The 22,673-nt window shown below is 53.5% G+C and overlaps 5 protein-coding genes and 1 non-coding gene across 6 annotated transcripts; 2 read left to right on the top strand and 4 right to left on the bottom strand.

Annotated features, from left to right (window-relative positions):
* Positions 1–277: 277 nt before the first annotated feature.
* Positions 278–349, bottom strand: QC762_0017800. The gene has a single exon. It is a non-coding gene; the product is annotated as a tRNA-Trp (tRNA).
* Positions 350–571: 222 nt separating this feature from the next.
* Positions 572–4,704, bottom strand: QC762_117920 (uncharacterized protein). The gene is made up of 2 exons (XM_062886229.1): positions 2,477–4,704; positions 572–2,419 (listed from the first exon to the last, which is right to left on the bottom strand). The coding sequence occupies exons 1-2, from the start codon at positions 3,135–3,137 to the stop codon at positions 990–992; spliced, it is 2,091 nt and encodes a 696-aa protein (XP_062749287.1). The 5' UTR covers positions 3,138–4,704; the 3' UTR covers positions 572–989.
* A 187-nt stretch (positions 4,705–4,891) lies between these two features.
* Positions 4,892–13,897, bottom strand: RIM15 (rim15, signal transduction response regulator). Its single transcript, XM_062886228.1, has 2 exons — positions 11,002–13,897; positions 4,892–10,943 (listed from the first exon to the last, which is right to left on the bottom strand). The coding sequence occupies exons 1-2, from the start codon at positions 11,479–11,481 to the stop codon at positions 5,589–5,591; spliced, it is 5,835 nt and encodes a 1,944-aa protein (XP_062749286.1). The 5' UTR covers positions 11,482–13,897; the 3' UTR covers positions 4,892–5,588.
* QC762_117900 (uncharacterized protein) lies at positions 13,067–19,692 on the top strand (the record flags this gene model as incomplete). Its single annotated transcript, XM_062886226.1, has 4 exons — positions 13,067–18,428; positions 18,489–18,905; positions 19,112–19,519; positions 19,605–19,692. Exons 1-4 carry the CDS (start codon positions 18,211–18,213, stop codon positions 19,690–19,692), a joined length of 1,131 nt encoding a protein of 376 aa, XP_062749284.1. The 5' UTR covers positions 13,067–18,210.
* Positions 14,995–16,515, bottom strand: QC762_117905 (uncharacterized protein; the record flags this gene model as incomplete). The annotated part of the gene is given in 3 exon segments (XM_062886227.1): positions 14,995–15,955; positions 16,014–16,119; positions 16,138–16,515. The coding sequence occupies 3 exon segments, from the start codon at positions 16,513–16,515 to the stop codon at positions 15,456–15,458; spliced, it is 984 nt and encodes a 327-aa protein (XP_062749285.1). The 3' UTR covers positions 14,995–15,455.
* A 332-nt stretch (positions 19,693–20,024) lies between the features above and the next one.
* QC762_117890 (uncharacterized protein) lies at positions 20,025–22,464 on the top strand (the record flags this gene model as incomplete). The annotated part of the gene is made up of 3 exons (XM_062886225.1): positions 20,025–20,553; positions 20,644–21,880; positions 21,945–22,464. The coding sequence occupies 3 exons, from the start codon at positions 20,025–20,027 to the stop codon at positions 22,225–22,227; spliced, it is 2,049 nt and encodes a 682-aa protein (XP_062749283.1). The 3' UTR covers positions 22,228–22,464.
* Between the last annotated feature and the right edge of the window lie 209 nt (positions 22,465–22,673).

Below are 22,673 nucleotides of genomic sequence, written 5' to 3'. Positions count from 1 at the left end.
CGCCAAGGAGCCCCATGCGTCATTACCCAATCATCTTCCCCGGACACCCCCCGAAACCTCCCCCCACCTTGCCAAAAAAATGCTGACTAACCGCCTTGTTATTCAAACCCCTTTTCGGACCCCTTTCCGCCTCCCCTAGCCGGTTGTTGTTTTGTTGTCGGAAAACCACGTCCACCTTTTTTTTTTTTTTTTTTTTTTGTTGCGCTTTCGGAGCAGCCACCTCCGAACTGCTCTTTTCATAAACCGACACTCGTACTCAACCCCACATCAAGCAAGAGGCCTCATGGCGCAACGGTAGCGCGTTCGACTCCAGATCGAAAGGTTATCCGTTCAAATCGGGTTGGGGTCATACAACTTGGATTCAGATCCTTTTTTGCAATCCCCACCATCACCATCATGGTGATGGCTTCACGAATTATTGGAAATGCGTTGACAAATCAGGGTCTTTTTCTCTTAAGTAATAGCGTCAAAGACGTGCAGGGAGAGGCGAGGTGCTGCATATTCGGAACGGGTATGCAATGCACAAATGTCTGGGGTGCATAGGGGTTGCTGAGGAAGCGAGGAGGTATTCTGCGTCTTCGAAATGTCTTTATTTTTGGTCAAAGACACTATCCAACAAATATACTTCCTTCAATTTCCCTTGTCATTAAATTCAATCATCTAGCTGATCCGAAATATCCACCGCCAATCTATCCTCTACACGCCTGTCAGCCATACTCGCTACCTCTGGTATCCCAATGAAATACCACCGTCAGAAGCTCAGCACATGAGATATCACGAAACATGGGAAAGCAGGACAGTCAAGCATCAAAAATGAATGATCAATAAAACTCGTGCTTTTCTTCCTTGCTCGACACAGGACCCCATGAGACTCCTAAACTCCATTGCTCTTCAACAAGTATCATGCACGAATCCCGGTTCGACCAGTTCACCAAAAAAAAAAACAGCCAACATCAAAAAGCCACCAAACCCCATGGTCACCAACGTTGCTACCTCGCCGACGACGCAGACGAAGAGCCAGGCTTCTCCTCATCACCCTTCTCGGTCATGGCCGCACTCGAAGGCGTCGAAATGCTCGCCGGTGTCATCATGATTTCTCCACCCTTGCCAGTAACAGCCGCAGCTCTCTCCTTCTCCGATGGCTCCCGGGTGTTTCTGAAGTAATGATGCACCTCATCTGTCCACTCATCGTCACTCAAATCATCCATCCCAGTCGCATCACCACCCGCCTCCTTCTGGGCACGAGCTCTTTCCTTGCCCTCCCACTCCTCACGAATGTCCTCAATCTTCTGCCTGCGGTCCAGCTCAGGGTTGTAGTTCTTGCCTACACCTCTCAACCGCTCCCAGAGAGACAAGTGCTTGGGGTGAACGGCAATGCCATGGTAATCCTGGTCGCGACCGGCGCGGATGTAGGCCCAGCGACGCTCTTGCTCCTTAAGATCGAGGCCGGTGGTGTCAGGAAGGAAAAGCCAGGTAAGAAGCATACCCGCGAGACCGAACCATGGGACGACATAGAACTTTGTCTGAGTATCAATGTAGTTGTACAGAACTGAAGCAAGCAAAGCACCAGCCTTGCCGATGCAAGCGCTGAAGCCGTGGGCAGAGGCGCGGATGGGCGTAGGGAAGACCTCACCAGCCACGAGGAAAGTAACGCTGTTGGGACCGAATTGGTTGAAGAAACTCGAGAGGAAGTACATGGCCTGAAACGCCTTGATACCGGCCGGAGAGGTATAATATTCGTAGTTGAAGGCGGGGACGACGAACATGATGAAGCACATCAAGAAACCGACCTGCTGCATCATCTTGCGGCCATAGAACTTGTTGTCGATGAGGATAGAGGCGAGATAGTACCCAACAAGCGATACAATGACGTTGTACAAGTTCCAAATCCATCCAGTCATGACGGACTCAGTCGGCCCGCTCAAGACAGCGATAAACTGAGCCTGGAAAAGCTTGTTGCCGTAAAAGAAGACGTCATTGCAGAACCATGTGCCAGCCGTGGCAAGCAAACGACCGCCAAAGATGTTGCAGGCAAGGCGGAGGGAATCTACATCGTAACCTGTGACGTTGCTCTTCTTCTTGACAGCTGCGAGCTGGCGGCCCGCGTGCGGCATCTTGTAGGCACGGTGGTACACAAGCCATAGTGTACCGACAGCAGGGATGGCAAACGACACGCGCCAAAGCCATTGGGTGGTCGTTGTGCCGTAGGGCGGGTTGCCGTCGCCGTGGTGGAAAATCAGGAGGAGAATGATCAGCAAAGCCTGGTTGAAAAACTGACCCCAACCTTGCATCAAAAAGGCCATGGTGACCTTGCGTCCGCGGTGAAGACGGTCCTCTCTCGTAGATAGCTTGCCGGCGGAAACCGCGTTTTCCATCGATGAAGTAGCAGTAATAGGATATTCACCACCAACACCGAAACCTGTGATCACTCGTTAGCCAATGTCCAAACTCCCACCGCTTCTCCTCCCAAACTCACCATAGAAGAACAAACTCCAAGCATAGCAGATAACCCAGCCATTGAGATCCAGGCCCCAACTCGCCGTGATCATCAGCAAACCCACAAACATGATCGCAGCATCCTGAATCAACCCCCATCGTCTGCCAATCCAATCTCCAATAACCCCCACAGCCATCTGGCCAACCATAATACCAATAACCTCCAAATACGTCACCGAAGCAACCCAGTTGGCGCTGCACTCGGTCGCGTTCTTCCCCCAGCACTGCGGCCAGGTAGATCTGAACAGCGGCTCCAAATTCCCAATACTGAACAACACATAACCCTCCAATCCCAGCCCGGCACCAGGCAGCACCGCATTCGTCCAGTACCACGACACCGGGCTCAGCGGATCTTCCTTCATCATCCTGCCTATCGCCTTGACTTCCTCCCAGGCCTCCTTGTTCTGCACATTGTTCACAAACTTGACCCGCTCCTTGAGTGGGAGGTCGGCCCAGTACGTCCCCTCGGGGGTGTAGCAGTCGTCCGGGTGGGTGAGGTACGAGAAGATGGCATGTTGCTGGTCCATGCTGACGGATTTGGGGTAGTGTTCGTGCTCGTCGCCGGTGGAGGGGCCGTGGGGGACAGGGATCTCTCCCGCCCCGGGGGCGTGGTGACGATGGTGACGGAGGAGGTCGGCCATCTGCCGATTCTGTACGTAAAAATCCCCCCGCGATTTGGCAAACAAACCAGATGCTCAGGTTCGAGCTGGTGATAAAAAGGAAGAGATACCGAGGATAAGGGTAGTTTTAGGGGAGGGTGTAGAAGAAAAAAAATAAGGGAAGTGGGAAGGGGGAGAAAAGGTAAAGTTTAAAACCGAGCCAGTGTCCCGGCTAGTCCACTAGTCGTTCGTTGAGACTTGCGGAAGGAAGAGGGGAAGAAGGGGAAGAAGGGGAAAAGGTCAAAACGTTTTCAACTTCCTTTTAAGTAAAGTAATCTGTGGGTAGGTGTGGGTGTTGTGTACTTTGTAGAGGGGAAGGTGTGATGGAGCACGGGAGGCGGGAGAGGGGTCTTGATGGATAAAACGTCCACTCCCTCGGGGCCAGTAGCGACGATGGCCGATGTGAGGAGGGGTGGGGATGTGGTTTTTTTTTTTCTCTTCTCACGAAAGGAAGCTTACCGCAGGACAGGGTTTGTCTTGTCACGCGGAATCTACGCAGCGGGCAGTGGCACAACGCCATCGAGTCTAAAGAGAGGGGCGTTTGGTCACTTTTTTGGCGAGTTTGGAGGCGTGGTATCGCCCTCTCAGCAATTTCTACAACTTGCTCGACTGCCGGCCACCTTGCCACTCCCCCCATATTTTGTGCTCTGCCCCATACGGAAAGTGGTCGCGTGGGCCGCTTTTCAACGAGCAGCCGGGCGGCGGCTGCCAGTCGCTACTGATGTGAAGCTCCAAAGCTTTCAAAAAGCTTTGCTTTCAGGCCTCGGCACCAACACTTCTCTCGGCGGTGACTCGATCCATCTTTATCAGTCTTTACCGCCCGATCAGCTGGAAACTGATAGTCAAGGCCATCATCGTCCAATCTTCCCATTCAGGGGTCCGCACCCTTTGAAGAGCCTGCTTTGGTCTGCCACCGAGCTTCGCCTAAGCACCGGCCCCTACCTTCGCCTCCAAGAGTCAGAGCTTTAAACAAACTCGCATGGAATATTGCTGACTCTTGCTCGGCCTGCGCTCCTGTGGTGTTCGAGGCGGTCGAGGCAAGTCCCGTGCACGTGGACACTTCTTGACACTGGTGGGGGCTCGCGGGGTCAAGGATGGTCCTAGTACTGAACCCGTAGCTAGGACAGTCAAGCCACCCCCAAGAGCTCCCAAGACAACAACAAGCAATGTCGCCAATGCTTTGCCAATGCAATGCCAATGATGCCAATACAGCCAAGTGAGCTTGTTTGTGCTTGGCTTTCTGTGCTACTCAGGTTGTTCTCATAGGGCAGACTGTGCAATGCTGATCCAGATGTTGAGCACGCGACACAGGAATATGCTGTCCGCCAGCTCCCATGAATGCGGCCGAATGTACAGCATGTTCGGGGTCACATCCCTACCATCCGTAAACTCAACAGCGGGCACCCTCGGGGCTATTCTGATCCAATAGTTTACACACGTGGGTGGACTTCGAGAAGGTGGATAATATATGGTTGTTGGCCTGTGGGGAAGACGAAAAGGCGGAAAAACTTCAACGGAAGTCGGCACACACTTCACAGCAGAGGCCCTGTGTGATGTCATGTTGTGTTGCAGTCCAAAAATGTCTCGGCTGCTGCAAGCCACAAGGACCCCGAGCCGCGTACGGAGAAGCCCGGCCGGCTAGTCACAGCTCACCTCACGCTACCCAGCCCTCAAGGAGAGCGCCCCCTATCCTCCTGTCTTAACCCTACACTAACTCGCCAGCTTCTCGTGGACGGGCCATCTCAGTGCACAGATATATCACCATCATGAGAACAGCCGCTTTGCAATCTAGTATCTTATATTATCACTCTCACCCCCCAAGCCCTGTGACCTAATCCAATAAAAGGTTACATCCTCTGCAAAAGCGTGCTTACTATCATCCCACAAATCACTCTGCAAAGCACGCTCAAAAAACGGGGGGTATGCGACATACAACATTCAAGAAACACACAACAAAACCCGCAAAAGCTCAACTCATCTCAAATCAATTTGTTCAAACGAACCATCTTCATCGCCAAAATATCACACTCCAAAATGTATCTGCTGTGCAATACAACGTTCAATCCCTCCTTCCTTCTCGGGCAACACATGTACCTAACTCAGCTTGCAAAAAAATAAAATAAAAAAAAATCACATATCTGAAACAAGACTACCATCTTCCTCATCCCAACTTCACTTCTTGATGCTCGACTAATCAACTCGTACACACTATGCCAAAAAAAAAAATAACAAATGAAAGAGCAAAAGCAAAGAGTTGGTTCGTGATGCAGTCTTCAGCTTCCATCAAGCTTCCTTCCCGCCAGTAAAACGCCGCGCTGACTCAAAATGAAATATTGAGCGATGATATGTTGACAAGACAATGAAAGGAAACCTTGGGTTCGTGTATGTGTTATGTGTATGTGTGTGTTTGTGGTTGGGGCTTGTAGCGGCAATCTAGATCCCAGAAAAAGGCAAGACGTTGTCTCTATCGGTTACCCGCGCAGGGGGGCGAGGAGTCGGGTCTTCGTCAATGGACGCCATGAATGCCAAGGTCGAATTGGGACGGGGAGTCTCATCTACGTCGATATCTGCCTTGTCGACGCTTTCTCCCTCAGCAGCCGGTGGCGTCTCTACTCCCTCGTTGAGATCCTCCACCACCTTGGAAAGCGGCGTGATAGGAGTTGGGGCAATCTCCGGCGCGATACTCTCGGGGAATTCGAGCTGACCTTCATGATTCGGCGTGGCTACTTGTGTCTGAGGCTCTAGCATGCTGTCGTGGCTGTTTGCCCTCATCATCTCGATGCCAAGCTTGGACGAGGGCAGCTGTTGCTTAGCGCGTGAGTGTTTAGCAGATGGAGAGGCTGGGGTACGGCCAGTCCCCCCCGCATCCAGCTCGTCGTCTTCGTCATCGGCCGAATCAACATTGCCCTCGAACCTCCGTTTTTCGAGCGACTCGCGCCTCGCCTTTAACTTCTCAAAGGAACGCTGAGGCATCGGTCCTTTCTTTTGGAGCGGCGAGTGTTCCATCTGGCCTGGTGCTGATTGCTGAGTCACCAGATGAGGGAGCGTGGGAGACCTCATCGGCTCGCCTTGGCCCGACAATATCTCCTCGGCACCTGAGATGCCAAGTCCGCCGCCCTCTTCCCAGTCACCAGTGGCTTTCCTGCTGATCAGAACCGGAATGTCGTCTGTCATGACGGACTCCGAGTCTCCATATAGACTAGATGCGATTGAGTCCTCCCGGAAGCTGCTGCTCGAACGATTGGCATATCCAGACGAATTAGAGGTGGGGCTGTCCTCAAGTCGAAAGGTTTCCTGTTGTCGAAGACCCGAAGGAACAGGATGCGGCAGCGGCAACGATGTTTGAGTTGTGTTGACCAGCTGGCCGGGCATGGGCGCTTTCCACTGACAAAGCGAACAAAGAACCTCGGTTAACTTTGATGAACTGATCGGTTTCTCAATGAGCGAGTCAAAGAGATAAGGCCCGTTCAGATCCTTCAAGTAGGCTGTGATCGCAACAATGGGAGTATGGGTGTTTGCATGCTTGGTCTCGCGTATCATACGGGCAACGTCCCAACCTGAAATCTGCGGCAACCTAAACTCCAGGAAAATGATGTCGAACTTGATGTCGCTCATGGCGTATCGAATGGCCTCAGGACCTGTTGATACGGCAACGGTACGGCACCGCAGCTTCTCCAGGAGTTTTTCCATCACCATGCGGGAGATGGGATGATCATCGCATATCAAAACGTCGAGAGCACGGAAAATAGGAATGCCCTCATTTGCCGCGATATATGACATGCGTCTCGAGCTTTGACGTCGTCGTTGAACTCTGAGCAGCGCATTGGCCTTGTCGCCCTCGTTGTCCGAGGATGATGGTGACATGTCAAATACTTGGCTGCGACGATTCTTATGAGCAGCCGCCAAGAAGAGATCTGCTGCCACCGGGCTACCTTCTTGCGAGCCCACCGTCAACGAACGGGAACGTCCGCCGACGGAGCTTCCGCTGTGCCTGGGAGTAGACATCAGGTGATTCGGCATTGGCTTTGACGGTGACGAGAGCGGCAGCGGAGGCAACCCTCCCCCACGACTTTTCACCGGGGACGGGGAAGCAGCAACACTAGTGGCCGCTTTCTGCAGACTAGGCGGAACGCGGGGTAGATCGAAGAAATTTCCCGGCTGCAGTGAACTTGTCGTTGTTGAGGGCTGCGATGTATTCGAGTTCGCAGAGGCCTTGCGTCTGTTCTCGCCTTGGCCTGCCACAAAAGAGACCAATAGGGGCGACGAAGGCTGGGAAGCACGACTGGGAGACGAGTTGGCGTGGCTCAGACCAGAGGGCGACTGGGGCCGTTGAGTAGCTTTGGCATTGGATAGCGTCCGTTGAACCGGATTGGCAATGATGGGACTACCCTCAAGGCCTGTTCCGGGAGAAGTAATGCTGTTGTTGCTCGCTCCGCCGGGACTGATGGGTTTGTTTGAGCCCGCGAGAGCTTCTGCGCGCAGTTTCTGGATCACATCCTTGTTCGCCTTCTCGAGAACAGGCAGGTTCTTGAAAGTGAAATTCCCAAAGTCATCAGCGGCCACAGGTTCACTGAGCCTCCGGCTACTCTTGTGGTCTCTAACGTGCGGAGGAATGTGCAGAGGCATCAAACCACGCTTCATGGAGTTGACCTGGGATCTAACCCGAGACAGGGCATCGTGCGGTCGGTCAAAATTGTCGGAAAGGGGGCCACCGGGAGGGGGCGAGCTCTGATCCTCCATCTCTTCCACAAAAGACTGGAGCGTGGCGCCACGGGAGTCAAAGTACTCGGTATCCTCAGGGTCTTCCGGCTGGGGCACAAACTCGGCCTCATCCTGAAGCAACGTGTCCCAGTTCACACCATTGAACCAAGGATGATTACGGATTTCCTCGCCTCCACTCTGGAACTTATCGTCCTTGTTAGCACCCAGGCGTTGGCTGGGATCCATACAAAGCAGCTTGTTGATGATATCTTTGGCCTCGGGTGATATCTTTGGGTCCATCTCAGGAAACGTCATTCTCCGGGCAAGAATGTTCTCAAATACCTGCTCGGCCTCACCGGCGTGGAACGGCGGGATGCCGTAGAGGAACTCGTACAAGATGCATCCAACGGACCACCAATCACTGGTTTCGTCTTGAGGTTCGCCTTTGATTGTTTCCGGAGCAAGATAATCCGGAGTGCCAACGAAGCGGCGGGTGGTATCTTCGGGGTCAAATAGAGCCCAATTTGGCGGCGCCATTGATGGCTGCGGAGGAGTGCCCCTGTGGGACTCGAGACCGTTGTGTGAAGTGACGTGGGAAAGGGAGGCAAAGTCTGGGGATGCGCCAGGCTCAACTTCACTCCCCTCGGCAGGGGAAAGAATGGCCGATGATGAGTAGCTCACTTGAGGATCAGCCAAAGATAGATTGCCAATCATCTGCGACAGTGCTTCACTACCGCCACTGTCGCTGCGCTGAGTGGACACACGACGTGGTTCCTGCGACAATGTGCCAAGGTTGAAGTAGGAGGGTGGTCCTAGGCTCACGGCGCAATCGCTAGGAGTCATTTGCGGCGTGGAGCCAGGCGAGTGGCTGCGGCCGTGAAGGTCCATGGAAGTCGACCTGGATGATGCGATGGATGTCGACCGAGCGAACGGTCCTTGCTTGAGCAAGTCAGGGGCAGCATCAGTGCCGCTGTTCAGTGCCCGCTTCTGCCTTCCAATCAAACCCATCCGTGAAAGACCGAAGTCGGTCAACTTCAAGTGGCCCTTCTGATCAATCAGCAGGTTATCAGGCTTGAGATCTCGGTGAACGATTCCGCGGCTGTGCAAGTGCTCAACACCGAGAACAACCTCGCCCAGATATTTCTTTGCCCATTCCTCAGATAGACCGCCCAAAATCTTGATGAGTGCCGCACAATCCCCTCCGTTGAGGTACTCCATTACGAGGTACAGGTAGTCTTTGCTCGAAAAGGTCCAGTATAGCTTGGCAACAAAGTCGCTTTCACCTTGCCACATCATGATGGCCCGTTCCGCTTTAACGTTGGTGACCTGATTCTTGGCGACCATGTCAGCTTTCTTGAGTACTTTGATGGCAAAGTACTCGCCTGTCGACTTCTTTTTGGACAAATAGACGCTACCAAACGCGCCTTTGCTGATGGGCTTGATGATCTCGAAGTCTCTGATCGATGGAGGCACGGCCTTGGCTTGAGGCGCTAGACGTGGCGATACAGGCGGTTTGATGCTCAGGGGCAAGTCCCCGGTGGATGCCGAGACAGCAGCCGAGGATTGTCTTCTGTGGTGAACATGATGGGGGACGCTCGGCGAAGTGAACTCGCTATGTGTGAGCAACGGGGACGCCTCAGGAGACACAAGAGCGTCCGAGGAGAAGGGAAAGTTACGGGGCTTGTGAATCCGAAGGGGGGACGACGGCGGACCCATACGTGATGGCGATTCCTGCCGCCGCGGAGACACGGCTCCGGGGAGAATCAGGCTTCTGCGATGATGTTGTCGCGAACTTGCCTGCCGGCGGAGATCACTGAACTCGGACATGGGCGAGTCTGTCCGCGGCGGCGGCCTTGACGCCACGGATGCTGATCGCAAGCTTCCATCGCTGTCCGCACCCGCATCGCTCTCAAAAATCATTGATTCTCGTCGAGACTGATTCGCACCCGAAAAGTTGGCTGTGGCACCTCGGTGAGATCGCGGGGTTGGGCACTCTCGGGGACTGCTTGATCTCGTAGAGTGGACAGCAGACGAACGCCGTCTTTCAGGATCTTCATCAATATCTGCATTTTCTAATGCCAAAGCCAAACCAGAAGGGTGCTCATCAAAACTTCCCACAAAGATATCCTCCTCCCCCCGAGACGGCGCAATGACGGCAGCTTCGTCTTCATCCTCGGTCGTGTCACTGAGCATATGTCCAGAGGCAATCCTAGCCGCACTACGCAAGGCTTTATCGATACAGTTTTGAACGATAATGGCAAACTCGACGCGAATTCGCTCGGCATACTCCAAGATTCGTCGGTGACGGAATACGGCCTCCACCTTGTCCCGAGCTACTTTTTCTGTATCACTGCAAAGCAGGGCAAGCCCCTGCTCCTGTTCCAGTGTGTTGGTTCCTGGGGTCTCCCACTGTAAAACCTGCGTGATATGTCCTTCCGACTGAGGGGACTGCGTGCGAATTTCACCGTCTGGCTGGGGCGACTCCTTGATGGCCGGCGTGCTGATTTCAATGGCTGTATCGCAAAGATCCAGTAAGAGCTCAACAATCCGGACCTGCGGCCGGCGCACGGCGAAGGACCGCGCTCGCGCATGTCCAAAGCCAGACGATCGTTCTCGCGACCGACCTGCGCCAAGGATTGGCGATGATGTGCCCGGGGAAGAAGTAGCCGAGGTAGGCGCCCTAATAAGCAACCCTTTGTATTCAGCAGCCAATGGCGGCGATGGCTCCCCTACCAAGGAGCGACTTCGTCGAGTGTCTCCTAACGCGTCGAGAACCTTGACAATCGCGCTCCTGTGCTCGGTCAGATTTTCTTGCGCCATCTGAACATCCATCTCAGCTCGATGTTCCTGCAAGCAGAGGTCTGTGTGCTTCTCAAACCACCACGGGGAAATCTGACGTTCGCAAATTCGGCAAAGAACCGGAAGGGGCGGGGGATGGAGGGCTGGATCGTCAAGTCCGGATTCTGCGAGTTGGGTCAGGTAACTCGCCAACACTTCAGCGCCGGACCCGAGAGAATCAACGATAACCGGTGGTAAATCAATCTTGATCTCTCGTGGGGCTACCCAGGGTCTGATCATCCACATGCTCTGAAGAGAAAGCATTAGCGCCTGGGTCGAGAAATGGCATTCATCTGATGCAACTCACATGGCTTTCTCCCTCTGACGCACCACTATACACCATGATACCCTGGGCCTCTAGCTCAACAGTAGGGAGGGGCATTTCCTCAGCAGGCTCTCCAATCATCTCGACCGGGTAAAGCTTTGCCATGGGCCCCAGCTTGACAGCAAATCGTATAAACTGGCTGCGCCGGTCATCGTCTTTCATGTCCTGCACAACCTTGGAGAAGATGGTCGGGTCTTGGCTGACAACAAGGTCGGCAATTGGTGTTCCAATGACGGAGTCTGGTGGTGTCCCAATCACATCAACCCAGGATGGGCTCACCCATCGAATCGTCCCATTGAGGTTAAGATCCAGAAGGACATTGAGAGTCTGCTCGGCAGCCTCTCGGAGCTCCTCTCTCTCCTCACGAATGTTCTCGCTGAACGATCTCTCCATGCCGCCGGCCCGGAGCGAGTTCAAGGCCGGCGGGGCCAGCATGTTGGGTGGGGTAGGCTCTTCTTCCATTGCAGTAAAGTGGCTATTCTGGCGGCTCCTTATTCATTCGACAACATTGACAATTGTAGACTGGGTGATATCCCTCGACAAGTTAATCTGAAGGGCTGGTGGCGGATGTAGATGTATACGACAGGCGAGAGGATGGACTCAAGGGTATCCCCTGGCGGTTGGGAGGTTGAGCATCGAGGGACTTTCGGTTGCAACCTGTCTCTTTTTTCTGGCCGGCAAAGAACGTTGTTTGTCTGTCAAGCAGACGGTGAAATTGGTCGTCAAAGGTTTCTCGTCGTGTGGCTGGTAACTGGAGAGCAGCCAAATGCTCGCAGGTGGGGCCGGAGCAGGGCAGTAGAGGCCCAAGATGCCAAAAGCTAGAACCCAGCACAAGCCTGAGACATGCTGTTCTTGACGTGAAGGTATCGCCGCCGTGGATTGGGAGTAGGTGGTCGTTATTTCGCGCTGGCTTGGAAGTGCTCACTCTGGGGGCATGGACAACAGCAAAGAACCACTCGCTTTGCCCGAGAAGACAGGCTGGGCTCAATGGCGGCTCTAGGGCGGGCAACTGTGGAGCAGAACGACCGCGGGACCTCGTTATCGATAGCAGCTAGAGCACGTACAGCACGCGCGCCGCTCGCACGCCCTCGGTCACGGTTTGCTGTGGGCACAGGCCCAAGGGACTGTCGGGAAAACGACTCGATCGCGGGGCTGTGATTCGGTTCGACGCGACAATTCTCAGACAAGGCGGGCAGCAAGACACGAAACAGCTGCGGGAGGAGTCTCTCGGCAAGGATACGGCCTGGCTGTGCTGGCTGTGTTGTCCAGAGGTGTCGTCGTCGTTGACTCGGGCTCAGGTGGGTTTTGTTGTCCCAGCCAAAGTTTAAGTGGGGAGGTCCTTTGTTTCCTTGGCCCTTGGCAGGTTTGTCTGTGGGTGATTGGCGAGTTGATGGGTGCGCGTGGTCAGCGAAAAAAAGCAACCTTACCGACCTGTCCGGCACCGGTGCTGTCTGTGTCTGGGTCTGTCTAGGTACCAGGTGTCTGTCTGTCTGTCTGTGCCACTCGCTTCTCACTTCAATCTGTGGCTCAGGAAATTCTATCAGATTATCCCCATCCAGAATGTTTGTCCCCGGCTTTGCTTGCCATCTTCTTTCCAAGAGATAGGAAAGAAGCAGTTCCTGACGAAGCGAGTTGGACTGACTGGCTCTCTTGCTCTTCCTGCGTATGCGTGGGGTACCGTTGAAAGCGGGGAAGAAGCCGGTCTTGTCCAATCAGCAGTGCGTCAGCTGCTGCTTCCAGGATGTTCCCTGGCAGTATCAGTACCAATTATGTGCTAGCGGGTGTTCCGCGAACCAAGGTAGTGCTACAATTTGGCAGCTTCAGTCTCAAGAAACAAAACAACAATGCCAATTCAGCCCGTTGCCGTGGTCTGAAGGAGGAGCTCAAGATAGCCATAACACGGCTGTTTTTTCAGGTTGTCTCGACCCCTTTTTCCTGTCATGCTTTCCAATGCCCAGGGTCTGGCTGTCGGATTGGAGTGGTCACTCAGTTTGGCACTTGGCGGGGTAAAGTCCCCCAAACCCGAATGTGGGTTTGGTCATGATCTGAGCACTGAGCACACGTGTGGTCAGCAATTGGGGCACTTCAGACAGACTCGGAGTTCTGAGAAATCGTTTTCTTGTGTCTTTGAAACGTTCAACATGTCATCGCTCAGTTTTTGATTACCCTCTCCTGGGGTTTGCCGAATTGCTGTGGGCCGATCAAAAGAAACGACTCGGTTGAGGAAACAGATCTACCATCACAACAACCGTCACCCCCTCCATCAAGCCACTCGTTGGCTGATTCTCTTTATCCTGCATGACTTTTAGTCGCACGAGACAACCAAATGACACCAGATCAGACCCAGTCAACGTCTATCCAGCCCATGACTTGCTTTCTTTACCATTCCCGCTGGCAATAACCATATCTCGGCCGATTGAACAAGCTCCCGTCACTTGCTCCTCTAGATTGGCTCTGCTACCCGAAGACCCCTCCTTTTTCCCCAGAAATTCATCTAGACCGCCTCGATCATCGCTCGATCCTCAGACAAAAGCATCCACAGATGACTTCATAGGCGTTCCTCAAGCTGTGTCGAACTCGAAGTTAGCCCACAGACGGACCCCTCCGCGTTGCCAATCGAAGAAGTTCAGGGTGGAATGTCTTGGGACGCACAATGGCCAGTAGGGAGGGGTTGGAGAGCATCCCGATCTGGAGCCAAGAACTTATCACTGCTGATGCAGCATGCTTGATGTAGCAGCAAAGTTGAGTGCATTGTTGGGATGAGAGGTCGGTCACCGCTCCTGTGGGTGGCATTTCCCTGCAGCAATGCAAGCACGCTGGGTGATAGTCTGATGCGGAGTTTCCAGCGGTGCCCGCAGCAAGCAACAAAGAGTCATCGTCGTTTTGTTGCAGCGTCCCCCTCCTGAGGCTATTGAGCTGCGTTGCCATCATACTATTGAGGCGGCTTGATGGTGTGTCTCGGTGGAACGAGTCTGCATACACAATGCAACCCAACACATGGCATACGAAGGGCCCTCTCGTCCATCCCACCACGGTCTCATCCGCTCGATGCCTTTTCAATCTGGATTGTCGCTACCCAAGCACAGCACAGACGGCTCTGTCAAACTTTGGGGACGACTCGGCTGTCTATGAGCATTGGATGGGTGACCTCACCCGGTTCCGTCGTCACGGCTTTGCTCTGCCGGAAGCCGTTGGAGATTCGAGACTTCAGCCGACATCTTTCTTCCTATCTCTTCCACTATTTTGGCCTCCCTGTCTCCGACGATATGACGACAGACATCTGAACAGTCGATTTTTCAAAAGGACTGCACATCCCTTAGCGCCACCAGCCCTCTTTCAATGTCGCTCAAAATGAAGTGCAGAACTGCCACAACTACTAATAATCACCACCACGTGACGGTGCAATTGACTCCTATTCCCCGTAGTTTACCCCTCTTCCCCCTCAACCTTGATCTCGATCGCCCGCTTGCACTGGGCTCTTCCCCATAGTTGGTCCGCGGACAACCTAAGCGGACTGGGCTTTGTCGCAACCCCAAAGGTTCCAGACCCTTTCCCGACTAACCGTCACTCTGACGATCATTGCGGGATAAAAGGTGATAGGCGTTGCTGCACATACGCTTGTCAGACACTCAAACAACTTTGATTCCCCTTGTCTCTACCTGTTACACACCTGACAAGCCACAAGCGAAGACCCTGTGTAGGTAATAGTAAGACATCTGATCCCCATCGACGGCCTCCCCTCGTGATCCCCCACTTCTGTTTGCTCAACTTCAGCTATTGGAAGCTGCAGTGCCACCATCCCTCGAATGCCCACCCCAAGCTCGGACGACTCTTCTTGCTTATTAGCCACCTCTACTGGGCCAAGCAAAGCTGTGGTCCCGGTGGCCTTTTTCACAGCAGAATCAGCTATCTGGTTAGCTTTGCTGTTTGGTGCTGCTGTGGGACATCAGGATGCTATAAATGTCTCAAGATTGCTGTAAACTTTGGGCTTCCCTGTTTGACGATGGCTTCAGCTTTGTGTCCTGGCAAATGAAAAGCCATGGACACACGGTAGTCAGGCTTCAGACCACCACAAGACGGAAAGGTTTCCCGGGAGTTTCTGGTTCACAACGGTCTCTAGGGGCCCTAATGCCATCCAAAAAGACATATCACATCTCCCATTGCATAGCTCACCGGACAGTTTTCCCCGCTCAAGGACGTTGGGCTCGCAGTTGGGGGCGTCCTGATCAATAACGTACCGTACCACAGCATACCTTCGTTGAACCCCAAGTCACCCCATCATCACATTCACCACGTTCACATGCTCATCTCATAGCTGGTCTCAGTCCATCTTGCAAACTGGTAGCAATGGTTGTGATGATACAGCTTGTAGGCTACACCAATCAAAAGTGAACCAACACCTTCAATAATCCAGGACAGTCAAGAATTCCCCACGCTCACGTTCGAGAGTCCGCATCCACCACCCTCCCCATCCCCCCAAAAATCCCGTCAGTCTTCCTCAGCACATCCACGCTCGCCCACCTCAACCTCCTCGCCTCAAGCCACCTCCCCTTCTCCACCCACCTCTGCTCCAACCACTTCGCCAGCCCGGCCGCATCCCCCGGCAACTCCTCAATGGGGAACCTCCTCACATGTACATGAAATCGATACCCCACCCCCCCTTGCTCCCTAGTCAGACTCAATTTCGGGACTGCAATCGTCTCCCACATCGTCGGCGCCTTTTGAAACTCCTCCCCACACTGATACGCCAACGTCAAATCATACACCGCCTTGACATGCGGCGCCTTCCTCAAATGCTGCACCGTAGCAATAAATCCCCTCGTCCTCGGATAGAGCAGATACTCTGGTTGGGGTTTGCTATTCTGCCTGCACCAGAGCCGTGACTGGAGGTATTTCTCCGGTGTAAACCGTGACCCTTCCGAAAAGGATACCAGCCCTACAAACATATCATTAGCCCCTCATCATCATCAACTTTCCCCCCAAAGAAACCTCACAAGTCTTCCACCCTTCTTCCTTCACCCCCCTGAAAACCCTCTCTAACTCCCTCTTATCCCTCGTCCACTCCCTCGTAACAGTAGGCATGCCCATCCCCCATAATCCCTAACCCAAGAACGGAACCCACTTCAACCCCGCCTTTGCAAAATATCTCGTGTGGCTTCCCATGTTTGCTTTATCAGCAGCAGCTTGAACAAGGTAAAAGTCTGACCAGGCGACGTGGTTTGATATGACGATGGCGGACTCTTTTGGCAAGGGGGTGTCGCCGGAAAAGGTGATTTCGGCGCTGTTGATCGCAGTGAAGATGTGCTGGATGAAGCGGTAGACTAGCGTGCCGGCGATGAGGGAGCAGAGGGTGTGGATTAAAGAGGAGGGGAGGAGGAGTTTGGCGAAGGGGAGCAGGAACAGGGTTAGGTTGGCGAGGCCGGTGGAGAGGAGGAAGGGGGTGACGAGGAGGAGGCCACGGAGGGGATGGGGGAAGAGGTTGGTGAGGCAGGTCATGGTGTTGGGTTGTTGTCTGTATGGATGCTAACAATGAATGATGCGAGGTTATTGTAAAGGTAAGATGGCTGTCACCAGGCTTGAGACCAGCTGGCTGGGTGAAGGGAGAGGGTTTGGCGATGCTCGAAGCACCTTTGTTTTCATCATGGTGAAGTGTTCGACCATGGGCGGGAAGAGCACAGCTCAGGAAGGCACGGCTAAGTTGCGTGTGTTTTCCAAGGGCAGGAACTCCCAAGTGGTAGGTAGTTGACCTTCCGGGCATCCAAGGTAAAATGATGAAGTTCGTCAATGAAGAAGTGTAGATCCACTAGGTTATTTACGACGCATCATGCACGCGCACCAAAAGGCAGCCGTCATGACTCTAGCTGGAGTCTACAAGGCCGCCGCTTCATCAATCAGAATGAGATGACGTCCGTCGAGACTCAGGAATACCCTGGCCGGTCGTTAGCTTTGAGACGGCGATATCTTGGCCGTGGGTTAGGTGACAAGCTTGGTGTTTGATCGTTGCGGGAGCGCACACCAGACATAACCCCTGTCCGACTCCACGATTGACCTCGTGTGATCTGCTCAAGGCTCCCATGCCATCTGCTCCATTCTCTACAGCAGAATTGCTTCCAAACCTTGAGTAGAAAACCTATTATATACCAACACATCAATACCAAACTCACCGTACTGCCTTCCCTTTCGAAACACTGGTGTTCTCCTTGTGCATGCTTCCGGCGATAAGACGCAATGCCAAGGAGATACGCAACCCTCATCGCCAAGCTTTCTAGCGCTTCGTGGGGGTCGCCTCTCTGGCTTCCAGAACAATAATCTTGTGATTCACATTATGTTGCTTTTCGAACACAAAAAGACGATGCCTTCTTCAAAACTGTATGGATTCGAGCTCGGTCTCGCCTACAGAAACAACCAAACTCCACAATTCATTTGGCCTGGGAATCCCTGCCTCAGCGAGGAATCCGCCAGCCTTGCCCACAGTGGGATCTCAACCCCGCCAAACTCAGGTCCTCTTCAGCTTGGAGACTGGACAGTGATACCTCCCCGCAGCTCCGTTGGAAGTCAGCTTCGGCCTCTTGTCCAAAACCATCCAATCGTCTCATCATCTACTAGGAGGAGACTTACCAAGGGCTTGTCTGTGTCGCAAGACATGTATTCTTTCTGAAGGCCTTGATCGAGGCTAATCAGGTTGATTTTTTTGGCCTCTAACATCGTTCCCTCGGCACCAGTTTCATGATTACTTAGAAGCAGATAAACTGCACCCCCAAATTGACTGCCAAGCTCAGGCACGCCAGCTCGCCATTCCAAATGGACCCGGCATGAAGTAGGCGCAGCAATCATCACCAGGCGCCCCCCACCGTCGTTGACGACGGAAACAAGTTCGCAGAATTGTTTACCACCATATTTCCCGTTGCGTCGATTCCTCTGCATGACTTCCCGAGGCTTTTCCAACACAAAATACCTGCCTGTCTTGTTTTCCCAGATAGACCCCGTCCTCCTAAACTCGACGGCGTTCAAGTCGGCGCATGAGCTTGCCTCGGGCCCCCCCACATCTTCGTCTAGACCAGATCGCATATCTGTGTATTGTCATTCTTCCCACTGCCCGGCGCGCTTCCGGCGCACCAAAAAGTACCAGTTCCGAAGGGCCACGAATAGCATTTCCCAGTCTTCCACACCAATAGTTACGACAGTAACAACATGTCTTCATCGTTGTCGCCAGACGACTACAATCTCGATGCGGGACCCTCGGATCAGGACACAGGCCCGCTGTCTTCACTGAACCTCGAATTTATGAAAAATATCACCGACAAGAAGTCAACAACGAAGGCTGGGCAGCCTCCAAAGCGTCGAGGACCCAAGCCCGACAGCAAGCCTGCGCTGACCAGAAGACAAGAGCTGAACCGACAAGCACAAAGGTAGGTGTACCTTAGAATCCATGGTTAGCAACACAGTCTCTGACCACTGTCAAATTATAGAACACACCGAGAGCGCAAAGAACGATATATCAAGGCCCTCGAAGACGAAGTCCTTCGGCTCAAAGAGGCATTCACTCATGCCTCCCAGGATAAAGCCCAGCTGGCTGAGGAAAATTGCCAGCTCAAGGCGCTCCTAAGCCAAGGGGTGGCTGTGGGTGGTCCCAGTTTGTTGGACGATTCTTTGAGCAACCCAAGTCTAGGCTACGAGTCCGGTCCCGCCAGCATCACCGGGAGCTACGCGCCAATATCGAGCAATACAAGCAACTTCACTGCGTCGCCCCTCCCAACCGGCGGAATGGGACGCCAGAGCGGCCCGTCACCAAACAATGGGGGTATGGGAGGGTTCGAGAACAAACCGAATCCGAATCCGAATCCGAACCTCGATTACGAGCAACTTGGGATCGATTTTGTGTTAACGTAGGATATCCCTTTCATGTTGTATCCATGTGTGCTTGCCTGTTTACATCGCTTTTCTGTTCCTTGTGCTACCCCCACTTACCTTGCCATATGGCTTTGCGACCAGTGGGAGGGCGGAGGCTCAAGGATGACGGCGTGAAGATATGGTAGCGGAGAAGAACGTCAAGCTAACCACTCCGCCACACCTTCTCGGCAGAAGAAAATAGGCTCGAGAGACCTTGCATGGAACACCTACCATGGCTACTTGACCGAACTGTCGAATCGGGCGGAGTCGAACCCTGCGGACATGCTCTCATGGCATCGTGCCCACCCGAGTCGTTTACCCAGATGGCCCCTGAGGTCCCGTTTGGACACAACTACAGTGGAGAAACCAAGACACACAATCAAGGTGTCACCGATCATGGCCGTACTGGAGAGCAGCCGCGTACATGGGATTTGGCAAAGCCCGACTTGGCAACGTTGATGGACCTCAGCCAGAAACTGAATCTTGAGGGGGAGATCACACCTGTAATGGCGTGGGGGATGGTGGTGACGCACCCGGGTGTTAATATGTTGAGGATGGAAGATTTTAGAAAGCTGGCTGATGAGTTGGCTGGGAAGGTTAGGTGTTATGGGTATGTTGATTCTCGAGTACTTCTTGGTCGCTTGCCTTCGGCTAGTTACGGTGCTGTTAGAGTATGTTTGCTGACATTTACGCAGGTTTGGTTCTGTGATGGAGGAGTTCGAGGTTCGAGATGCGTTGGAGAATGTTTTCTCGACGAAATCGGAGCTTGTACTGGGATATTGACATTGGTTGGGATCTACAGAGCTTTGATGTTTATTTCTCGGGTGTTATCGAGCAATTTGGACGGCGCACTGTATTAAATGTCCCTTTTGTCACTTTTGAAGGTATTTGAGTCCGTAGAAAAATAAATAGTGTTTTGGGGACATGGTTCCAGTGTTTGTCCTTGTGGAAGTGGTTAGTATTGTCTCCTGACTTGTTATGGACAGAGTAATAGGATTGCTTTACCGCTACGACGTCTCGGATGACAGCCCATAGGCCTTTCACGGCATATTATAAGATCTGTGAGCTTTCAACAGAAGCTATGAGACATCAGAGGGTGTAGAAGATGCTTCTGGATGTACTTGACCTCTAGAAAACCGTGTTCTAGACGTGTGTGGTACCTGCTTTTCTGTCACCGACCTTCCTGCCCCTCCGCACTGTGCTACCGCAAGCGGTTGCCCCACACCCACAACACCCCACCACGAGAATTTCACTTTTTGAAAATTAGCCCTCTGTCAAACTGCTGCAACTCCGCATTCACGTCGCAACCGCCACAGCACCGGATCTCGGCTCACTCTACGATCACTACTTATTGGACATCATCCGGAACATACCTCCAGCAGCCCAACTCTTATCCCACATCAACACAACCCAATATGGCTGTCCCACCACCAGGCGAGTCGGCCCTGGTCGACCTGATCAACTCGTTGCCCGAGCATGAGGGCACTTGGGGCCCCCCGATTACCACCGAGACCACCCTCAACGGCGTTCCCTACGCCCCATTCTCCAAGAGCGACAAGCTCGGTCGCATGGCTGACTGGACCGACAACAAGGATGGCAGAGACGGCCGTGGTGGCAGACAGCAATTCAACAGGAACTTTAGAGGTGGGTGCTGGATGGACCTGTCGCAAGGGGTCATCGCTCGCATACGTGCGATTTGTATCTGCTATGCGTACTAACATCTGCTCTCTCCAGACCAACAAGTCTATGGTGCCGGTTCCGCTTCTCTGTTCACTCCTCCTGTCGCCGAGGACGAGGCTTCCTTCTCCGTTGTCTCCAACGTTCGCGACTCAACCAAGACCCGCTTCGGCCGTGGTGCCGTTTTCACCCGTGGCCGCGGTGGCCAGCGCGGTGGAAGGGGAGATGCCAGAGCCGCCGGTGGTCGTCAACAGTTCCAGCGTGCCGGTCGCGGTGGGCAATATGGCGGAGGCTATGACAGCCGGGGCGGTGCCCGCGGTGGCGGCAATGCTCGCGGCGGTCGTCGCTTTGGCTGGAAGGATTACGACAAGCCTGCTCGCAACCGTGATGCTTCGATCAACATCAAGCCCAACTGGACCTTGCTTGAGGAGATTGACTACAACCGTCTTAGCAAGTTGAACCTCGAGACGGACGAGGGTGAGGATATCGACAGCTACGGTTTCGTAAATGCCTACGACCGCTCCTACGACAAGCCACCAGTCAAGAACTCGGAGCGCAAGCTTCTTGCGCTTGACCGTGCTGCCTACAACGTCACGACCTCTGTGGATCCTATCATCCAGGAGCTCGCTGACAAGGAGGAGGCCACCATCTTCGCCACTGATAGCATTCTCTCGATGCTGATGTGCGCCCCCCGTTCCGTCTACTCTTGGGATATCGTCATTGTCAGACAGGGCAACAAGGTCTTCTTTGACAAGCGCGACAACGCCGCTCTTGATATGGTCACCGTCAACGAGAACGCCGCCGATGCGCCGCTCGAGGCTTCCGAGGGATCCAAGGATTCTATCAACCAGCCCACCGCGCTCGCGGAGGAGGCTACCTATATCAACCACAACTTTGCCAACCAGGTTGTGCTTGAGCAGCACAAGGTCAGCATGGCTCACGAGAACCCCTTCTACTCCCCCGAGGAGTCCGTGCCCCCTGCGTCCAAGGCCTACAAGTACAGACGGTTCGATCTTTCCACCACCGAGGAGAGCCCCACTTATCTAATCGTCCGCACCGAGTTGGATGCGGTGCAAAAGAGCGCTCTCAACAACGAAAACCAGTTCGTCACTGTCCACGCTCTCAACGAGTTTGACAGCAAGGCTCAAGGCAGCGGTGGTGGCCTTGACTGGAGGACCAAGCTTGTGTCTCAGCGTGGTGCTGTAGTCGCCACTGAGATGAAGAACAACAGCTGCAAGCTCGCCAGATGGACTGTTCAGTCTATTCTCGCCAAGGCTGATGTCATGAAGATTGGGTATGTTTTTGTCCTGTTCTGTGTATCTGTTGGAACATGTGGTGGCTAACTCTGCTTTCACCAGTTTCGTGTCTCGCGCGAACCCCAAGACCAATGACAAGCACGTCATTCTCGGCGTTGTTGGCTGGAAGCCTAAGGACTTTGCCAACCAGATGAACCTCCAGCTGTCCAACGGCTGGGGTATCGTTCGTACCATCGCCGACATGGTTCTTCAGCAGCCAGAGGGTAAGTACATCTTGGTCAAGGACCCCAACAAGAACATCCTCCGACTCTACCAGCTCCCTGCTGGGAGCTTGGATGACGAGGAGGAGGAGGTCGCCGAGCCGGTTCAGGAGGCGGAGGAGTAGAGTACCTCTAGGGAGTGTAGAGCACCGTCGGTGGCGAGAAGGAGGACAAGAAGGAGGACTATGTGATGACACCGGGTATTATACCGCTCAAGAGCAATATTACTGAAACGGAAGCGGATACGGGATACCTCTGTGGTTATGAAAAGCCAGCGTTTTTCCGGATCAGCATTCAATAAAGGGGATAAAAAGCGGGACCATAGCGTCAAATGCAATACCAATGAACTTTTCTACCAAATGTCTGTAATTGCGCACCGGACGTCGGTCCCAAATGTGAATATGCAAAAGAGTGATGTGCCGTTGGAGTTGTTGAGAGTCTCTGCCACCTCTCATCGGCTTACGACAATGTTTTGAGGCCTGTGAGCCATACCTAGAAGCCCCTATTTCTGACGCGAATAGGATGAGACTACTTCGGCACCTCGGGTCTAGAACGAGGAAAGTTGGGCCCT

Source organism: Podospora pseudocomata (assembly GCF_035222375.1).
Source record: "Podospora pseudocomata strain CBS 415.72m chromosome 1 map unlocalized CBS415.72m_1, whole genome shotgun sequence".
Classification (NCBI taxonomy): domain Eukaryota; kingdom Fungi; phylum Ascomycota; class Sordariomycetes; order Sordariales; family Podosporaceae; genus Podospora; species Podospora pseudocomata.
Note: the sequence above shows the minus strand (reverse complement) of the source record. Positions and strands in the feature narration are given on the sequence as shown.